We start from the raw sequence: 8,664 nt of genomic DNA, 5'->3' as shown, positions 1-8,664 counted from the left end.
CAGCAGGAAACTTGGCGACATGAGGTAAGATTTCTGTGCTGTGCTCTGGTGCTTTGATCTTGGTTTCAAGCAGTAATGAGACTTCAGACAATAACCAGGCTTTTCCCCATGTTTTCTGCTTAGTTGGCAGCACAATGCTGTTGAGGCAGTACCTTCTGCTGTGTGCCCCTGTGTGTCATAGTTTAGGACAGATTAAATGCTTATTAAAGACTTGTTGATGGGATAAAACCTGTTCTAAGGCATTTAAGTTTGATTTTGCTTAGGAGAACTGACAGAATGTTTTTAGCAGCCTTCCCCCCTTTACTGTCATATGGTTTCACTGCAGCTTTTACATCATATGGAAGAAACTAGTACTAAAGTTTACCTTTAATACTGTTCCTGGATTATGGGGGTGCATTCTCTCAGTGTTACTGTTCAGGATTAGAAAAGGTGCATCGCTTTGTAGTGCTTTAAAATGAGGTAAAGTCTGCATTTGATGCAGTTTCAAGCCCTGTGTGTTGACTTTCTGCAGAGAAGGACAATGTGCCTTCCAGGCACAGTTATGTCATGTTGACTGGAAGATATAAGTTGATTCAGAAAATCATGACAACATTAAGAACTTCTTTGTTGTGGTTGGTGGTTATCTGGATTCCTTAAGCAGGTCACCACTGAGGTAACTGCAAGTTTAAACCTCTCTGAGTTGGAAAGTGGAGGCTGGTTCCTGTGGCTGCTGGCTGAGGTTCTTGCAAGAGAAACTCAAGGTTTCAAGTTCAAGGTTACATTGATTGACCTCATCTTCAGCAACTGAAGTGAAGGATTGCTTCCTTATGGATGGCAGCATCCAGGGTTTCATGCAGAACACCTTGACCACGTTTTTCTTGGAATTGAGAGTTAATTCTGACTAGACAACCTCTCTAGGTTACAAAGGAAGTACTTCTTGGAGCTTGTATGGAATGTGATGTACCAGACCTTGCACTGAATGGGTAGCTGTCGTTCTTTGTAGGGAATTTCCTATTCCACTGTGGCTGGGAGTATCCAAGAGGTAAGAACTTGTTGGCCTCTGATCACACAGTACTGATTTATTCTAGTCTGTCCTCAGTGAGTTATTTACTGTGTTCCTGCAGGGTGTTTTTTGGTGTTTTCAGTAGCTCACTTCTCTGAATTTGGCAGAGGACAAGCTGGCTTCCTGCCCTTCCCAGTATGCGAGGTTGAACTTTTCTTTCCTGGAAACTACCTCGTCTGCTGGAAGGGGGGATTTACACGTAATCACAGCAGATTACAGATACTGGAGCAAGATGAGGTGGTAACTCCTTTTGCTATACCAATAAATGAAGTCATTTTGTGCCTGACTTCTGTGGTCTGGTCGGGCTGCTGTGGGATGAGGACTGGTTTTTGGAGCAGATGGGGAACTCCTGAACCAGTGTCGCCACCAGAAGCAGCCGTTTTCAACAGGCTTGGTCCTGCCTGTTGTCTTTTGCTTGGAAGAACCCAGGTCACCAAACAGCTACAGGAATATTTGTGCCATCCTAAGGCCAGGGGATGGAGGGAGGGGATGAACGGCTGAGTGAGGAGGGCTCCTGTTGCTCCTGGTGACAGAGCTGGCCTGGCCTGGCCACAATGACAACTGCCTGTGTCAGCAGCAGCCCTACAGACCAGGCAGACCTTTGCAGCAGTGGTGCTGCTCAGCATTAGTCACCAGTTTAAACAGCTGCATTCCTTTTTATAGCTGATACCTTGGGTGATGTGTTAGGAAACAAAGGCAGCTTCTGCCTTATCGCTTGGGGATCCCTGCCAAAGTTATCTCAGCTTTGTATATGTGTGGGAACACAGTAAGGAGGTTTTGTTCCTTTCAGTTCTTCTGTGTGTATATGAACAGGCTTCTGTCTCCTGTGCTGCATTCATGTCTTGATATTCCTGATTCTGAACGAGGTTTAACTCTGAGCACAAGTTCTTGCAGGAACTATCCCACTTTCTACCCTTACCAGATGAAACTGGTGTTCTGGTGTGTGCTCAGAGCTGATGAGGAGTGAAGTCTGGTGTATTGTTGTGATCACTTCTCTGGCCGAGTGGGGATGGTCTCTGTGCCCAGAGAATCCTTCTGACCGTCCTCACAGCCTACACTGCAACCTCTGCTAGTGTCCTTTCTGTTTTCTTCTTGCACTACAAATTCACTTGTAAAGCAGGTTTATTTTCCATCACTGGAAGCGTGGAGATAACAGAAGGGATTTCCTTGTTTAGTCAGCCTTCGCCAGTTGATAAATGCAAGGAAGGCGTAGTCATAATGCCATTAAAAATCCCTGGACCAAAATGCTGTTAAAGACAAGTAATGTGTCCCTGGATTAAATCTTCAGGGTCGCGGTGTTCTGGTCAAACTGATTTTAAATGTTATAGGTGTGGATTGTAAGGAGACACTCTGAAGTTAATGTGTAACTGCATTAATGCTGTTGCTGTATTAGATTGCCTTGAGGGGAGAAAAAGGAGCTTAATTAGTGGGTGGGATATTATCAAATCTTGGCCACTTCAGCTTTTTCTGCTATCTCCACTGACAGTGAAGAAGTGAATTGGCTTTTGGACATTCTGTCCCTGCACTTTACGGAGCCCAGTAAACTGCACAGTGGGAAGTGTTTTTGTGGAGAACAGCTTGTTTGTGGGTTTGTGTCCACTGATACACTTTGTGTTGCCTGAAGTTTGCTGCTGTGCATTATACTACAAGCAAATTCATTAGGAAATGGTAACCTGAGCCCCAAAGTCCTGAATTTATGTTAACTTTAAATCCTCATGGAAGAAGAAGGGTTACTGCCAGGCTGAGGCCAAGGTACTGAACAAACCAACCGGTGCTTGTGGTATTGCATAGAGAGTAGCACTGTGCATGGACGTGTGTTATCTGTGTTCTTCTCCTTTAAGCAAGAGTAAGTGGAAAGTTAATTTATTTCACACTCAAAGACAGCATTTCAAGGAGTCTGCCTTGCCAAAGAGCTGACTTGGGTGCTTGGGGAAATGAAACCACCAAGCCTAACATCTTCACTCTGGCTACCAGGAAAACCCCTTGTGCTCCTTGCCAAGTACTTCAGATCCAGCTTGCCATGACTGCTTCCTGCTGCAGAGACAAAAATTACGTTTAAGTGGAAGAAAACACTGCTCCTGGTAGGAAAAGCTCCTTTGGAGCATCCTGCTAATTGTACTAGTAGAAGCAGGAAACCTTGGTCTGTTATTTTGGACTACAGAGCTGCTGCTGCACTGCAAAATCGCACACGGAAATCTGGTAACCCGGTGGGGAATAGTTTGCCTCGACACCTAAAAATGGGCAACCAGGTTATGGAGTAAATGTGATACCTTCTATCCAGATACTCTTATCTTTATTACACTGCAGTGTGTTTGTTCTCTGAGCTCTAACTTTGACATCTGCAGGCTTGGCAAGGTAACGTGCAGGTTCCAGTTACACAAGTTCTAGACAAGAAGTCCCTAGCAATGCTGTCTTTGTGTGAGAGCTTGTGGGGGGAAATGGGGGCAGGAGGTGTCTCTTATTCCTTGGCAAACCCCTCCATTTGGGAAAATATGCTTTAAAAAAACATAAAATCAATGAGAGCAATGACATGGGGTAGGTGCAGTGTTGTGCTTTGTACACTCAGCCCTTCCCAGCACCGCAGCTCTTGAGTTGCTGTAGGTGCTATTATTGTTCTCTGAAAAACATCTTAGCTTGGCTTGAGTTAATGAAAAGCAAAGGGTTTTTGCCTCTTCCTGTGATTTAGTTGGAGAGGCTTCCTCCTGGGCAGCTGACCTTGCTGTCCCATGGTCCTGTGACCGTGTCCCTGCATCGAGTGTTTAGCTCTGCACAAGTGTCTGACTGTTGCTTCCCTTTTCTCTCTGCTGCCGGTGGCTTCTCCCAGGTCTCACCCCTTCTCCAATTCCTTTAGGTAAGATTCTCTTCAAGGCTCAAAAAAGAGCATTTGTTTCTGTGCCAGCCCCTTGCAGGCACTAAAGGGGAAGCTGATGATTTAAGCCTTTGCCTGCAGTTTTAACACAGATTGAGAAGCCTACCACAAACCAGTGCCCTGTAATTGACTTTTGTATCACAGTTGCAGTTTGCAGTTAAATACTCGTGCTTAGTGCCCTGTGTCTGGAAAACTAACCTCTGGGCTGCAAAGTATGGGAAGAGAGGGCTGGATTTTATCACTTGGGTTGTCCACAGCAGCCTGTGTGTGGACAGAAGGTGCTTCAGAACCTGGGTTTTGCGCCGTGTCAGTCTAAATCTGTCATCTAACTTTTCCCTCCTTCCTCTAATGCTTCCGAGCAGCAGTTACTCCATTCGCCACTCCATCAGTATGCCAGCCATGAGGTAACGTAGCTACTCCCTGTCTTTCCAGGGTGGGATTGTTGGGAGAGTGCAGCTGAGTCTGTCATTACTGGGGGGTTTGTTCTGATTTTACAGCTGGTCCCCTTCTTAAGCAAACCCCACTTGATTATGGGGTAACCACGTCCTGCAGGTTGAGTAACTCAGGGTAGGTTTTTACCCAATCTCTTTTCTATGGCTATTAGCACCTTGCCCTAAGTGCAGTGTTGTAACTGTACCAAAGTCTAGTTGAAGTTCTCAGCTTTCAGAGGTCCCTGAAGAGCAAGGATTAGTCTTCCCCTCACAATATATGCCATGGCCATTGCTAATACCAAGATAAATCTGAACTCAACCCTCTGTCTCCAGTCTGGAAGCTCAGCGCCTTTCTCAGCTTGCTGTTGGGGTGCTTTAGGTGGTGGTCTTGCAGGAGAAACGTGCCAGGGCTGGAGGAGGCGCACAGAAACCCTCTCTCTGCCCATCCTCATTCCAGAGGGGTGGAGGTTATTTTGTGGGTGCAAATGTGAAGTGATTCTTTGGAACAGAAATGTCTGAGATGCGGCTCCCGCAGCCTGGCCTGGGGAGAGCAGCTCGGGATGAGTAATTGCCTGATCCCAATGCTCCATGCAGAGCACCCCACTGGAATCGTTCACAAACAGAGCAGTCTGTTGGGCTGTCAAACCACTGACCTGGTTTTCTGTGCCTGAGATATGAAATCCTCTGATTAATTTATTACACTGTGAGTTTTATGAGCTTTTCCTGATGCAAACAGTCACTCCTGTAGTAACAAAACTGCCCACAGGTACAGGCACACAGCCCTTCCCCTTCCTGCCCAGGGGATGCAATATGGGAAACTGAAGTCTTTGGTTTAACCCCTTTCTATCTTCTCCTTTCCATGATTTAGGACAGTTTGATTTTAGCTGGAAACCTGTAAAACCAAGAGCTAGTTCTTCTCAACGTGTCATGCACTGATTCTCTAGTGACCTAGGGCTTGTTTCCTTCAACATTTTAACTTGAGCAGTGGTATAAATGTTCTCCTTTGGAGTTTGTATGTTGTGTGCTTGTCTAGTGTGCCTGAGATTTGTGCCCAAGGCTGAGTGGAGCTGGGGGGATGCTCGGAGTGGAACTGGGGTGCTCTGAGTGCTGTTGTCCTGCATGGGAATGGCCAGAGCCATTCACACCATGTGATTTGATTTAGTTAAGAAGTAACTTGTCTTGATTTATTCTTTCCCCCCCCTTCTCCTTTCTTCAAGGAATTCTGCAACCTTCAAGTCATTTGAAGATAGAGTTGGAACCATAAAGGTAACAATCTGCTTTGTCTTGTAAACGTACAGTGTGAAGCCTTATGCAGAAGCTTTAATTTCTGCAATGTTTTTCTTGTATTCAGGCAAATGGCCTCTCAGATATGTGAAGTCTTTGCTACAGAAGGTGACCTTGGCAGGGGGGAAGTGACTTGATATTCTCAGTGCTGCTTTCTTGTTGTCCTGACTCTCTCCTCTCCTTTCAGTCCAGAATGGTGGGCAGCAGGGAAAACAGCACGGATGGCCTCCACTCCCCCTCGGGAGCTGGGGACAAACCTCCACAAGACAACACTCCTTTCTAGACCCATGATGTGGCTTTGCACGGCTGTGCACGACTGTACGAGCCACCTCCTCCCTCCCTAACCTTCACAAGAGCAACAACATGCGCCTCCAAGAAGGGGCTGAGCGCCAGTTTGGAGAGATCCATCGTTCATTCATAGACACTGCTGCTGGATCCAAGTCAAATAAAGAGAATGCAAAGTTTTGTACACAAATAATATTTTACACTAAAGTTTGTAGGTTAAATGTATCACTGCTGTCCTTTTGGGAGAGCGTGGAAGGTGGAGTTTCCTTAGAGTAGCTCAGAAATGCCACTGGCAGAGATAAAACCAGTTTTCCCTTGTCTGATGTAACTTGCAGCGTGAGGAGGGCACTTATTGGAGAAGCCAAGTGCATGGGTAGCTTAAGTTCAGCTTCTGGCTGTGTCCTCCGTGCAGGGCATGTCACGCAGCTCCTCCTGTCACACAGCTCCTCAGAGCTCCCAGGCTTCTCCTGTTACTGCTTCCTCAGCTCTCATTGGAGTAGTCTGGTAAATGGGGTCAACAGTTGGGTTCTTTTCTGGGCTCCCAAAAGGGAAACTTCACTCAGCAGCTGCCTCGTTGTTACACTAATGCTCTAGCTTTAAGTAAACTAAAAATCTTTATTTTTAAATGCAACAAACTTTAAAGAAATAAAGCTTAAAAGGATAAAAAAAACCAACAACAATCAGAAGCTTTGGCATCGTGTTAGGGAACTGCTCCCTTGGCCTCAGACTGCCTCGCAAGCCTTACATCACCTTCTGCTTTACTTGTTCATGGTTTTATTTCTATAGAGAAGACTGCAAGGGGAATAAAGCTGGATGTTGAGCACTGGAGTTTTGCATCCTAACAGTAGCAGCATGCTTATCAGCCAGTTCTTGTGTTAAACTCAGTGGTGCACTCCGTTTTGCTGAGTGTATGAAACTTGCTTCTCCCTTCTCAGCTGATGCCTTTGCTCTTGGAGGAGGAATTCCTGAAGGCTGCTGGTTACAAAGGCTGTCTCTAGCACTGTGGATGCTGCTGGAGGGACCCTGCTCTCTGAGGGCTCCTCCAGCTGGTACGTCCCACCATGACTGGATGGGTTTTTCAGTTGAAAGCTCCGGCTCTCATCTTGGTTTACAGAACTGGCAGAGAGTGATGGAGCTCAACCGGTGCCCCAGGCGCTGTGTGCTTTGCTCTGTTCATGTCCAGCTTCCTTGCTCAGGAGCTGAAAAACATCTGAGTTTTCTTCTAGAGGCCTGATCCTATTCTAGGCAAGGTGCCTCTGTATAGGAATACCTGGAGTGAGCAATTCTGTGCCTTAGAGGCGAAGTGGGACTTACTCAGGTCTTTAGGCTTGTTGATGTACATATCTGCTTAGCGTTAGTGGTTTATCACCCTGGAGGGACTGAAGAGTCTCTGACCCTTTAGAGAAGCAAGTTTTGACACTTCCCTGCTGATTAATGTTTCCCCCACCCCCGCTCCCTCCCCTCTGCAGCCCTGGGGATGTAGGATGGAAGCCTGGGAGGTGGATGTACTGGGTAGTAGTTGCATTCACTGGTGCTCCCTGTTTGACCGACCCTGTGAGGAGCGGAGTCGGTGGAACCGGGACTGCTGGAGTTGGGTGTTGAACTGTTTCTCTTTATAGATAAAGACTGAGGAAACCTGTCAATAAAGCATTCCTTTGGGAGAAAATGGGGTGAACGTTCTTGTTGTGTTCTGTCTAAGTAGTGAACTCTGCTCTTGGGTGTGTGTTATGAGTGTGTCGAGCAAATAGCTGCTGGCAGCAGCTTGAAGGGAGAAGGAACTGAAGTACTCCATCCTCCAGCCTGCGTGTTACCCTCTGCCTGCTTTCTAGGGAAGGAATGCACTGAATAGCAAGAGCCTGATGTTTCCTTTTCAAGATGCTGAATGCCAGCTGCTTCCCGATCCATACCTGCGCTCAGCCCCGGGCTGGGAACTCCAAGCCCGTGTTTCTCCACTGCTGCCTTTCCAGCTTCCTCACGCCACTTCCCTGTGCTGGGAGCGTGGGACCGGGGTCCCAGCAGTAACCTTGGCAGTGGGGGCTGCTGTGGAGGAGCAGCAGCTGTGGCCCTGGCTCGGCTTGATGGTGTGATGCCTCAGGGAATTGGTTTCTTGGAAGCTAAACCAGTTCCTACTGGTTTAAGCAGCAGGATGGAGGGGGAATGGTGAATGTATGGAGCTGGGAGCTGCTCTTAAATACACAAGGGCAGCGAGAGGGGCTGTGGTAGAGGCCAGTGGAGCTCTGGCTGCTCCGTGTGCTGTGCTTTCAGAGGAAGGATGGGTTCCTGGCTCAGTGTGAAGGAGCTGCCTGGGGGAAGCCGTTAATGCTCACTGCATCCTTGGGGGTGCTGGGGTGGGCTCAGCATCTTTTCTTGGGTGCAGGCTTTGTGCAAGGTCAGTGCTGGGGGAGCCCAGATGGTGTTTTAGAGGGGGACAGGTACCGAGTGTCCTCCAGAGCTGGGGATGGGGACTCAAAGGAAGCCGGGGCTGGAGCAAGGAGATGGTGCGTGATGAATGGTGATGACTCCATTGGTAAACGGGATTCATCATCGTTTGTTCCTTCAGACTGTGAGTCAGAGGCAGGGACGGGAAAGGCCACTGGGGCCGCCTGGGGGGGCCCCGCTCCCATGGTGAGCTGCGGTGCCCGGGCAGCATTCCCGCACCGGCACCGGGTCATTGGTTCCAGGACACGCTGGATAGGGGGAAATGGGGCTTTCAGCCATGGTGGGAAGCAGCAGCGCTCCCCCGGGGGCAGCAC

The 8,664-nt window shown here is 47.9% G+C and overlaps 1 protein-coding gene across 1 annotated transcript in view; it reads left to right on the top strand.

Moving 5' to 3' along the window:
* Positions 1-6,217, top strand: part of TPD52L2 (tumor protein D52-like 2) — a 13,956-nt gene extending 7,739 nt beyond the window's left edge. Inside the window, exons 4-8 of the mRNA XM_010024184.1 lie at positions 1-24; positions 3,867-3,893; positions 4,274-4,315; positions 5,560-5,608; positions 5,814-6,217. The exon at positions 1-24 is cut by the window's left edge and continues 96 nt beyond it. Of these exons, the coding sequence (XP_010022486.1) occupies positions 1-24; positions 3,867-3,893; positions 4,274-4,315; positions 5,560-5,608; positions 5,814-5,909 (238 nt within the window). The 3' untranslated portion in view covers positions 5,910-6,217. The remainder of the gene's footprint in view (positions 25-3,866; positions 3,894-4,273; positions 4,316-5,559; positions 5,609-5,813) is intronic.
* The last annotated feature ends 2,447 nt before the right edge of the window (positions 6,218-8,664 follow it).

The sequence above is a fragment of the Nestor notabilis genome, unplaced genomic scaffold, assembly GCF_000696875.1.
Source record: "Nestor notabilis isolate BGI_N333 unplaced genomic scaffold, ASM69687v1 scaffold23871, whole genome shotgun sequence".
Taxonomy (NCBI): domain Eukaryota; kingdom Metazoa; phylum Chordata; class Aves; order Psittaciformes; family Psittacidae; genus Nestor; species Nestor notabilis.
This window is presented reverse-complemented; position numbering and strand designations above follow the sequence as displayed.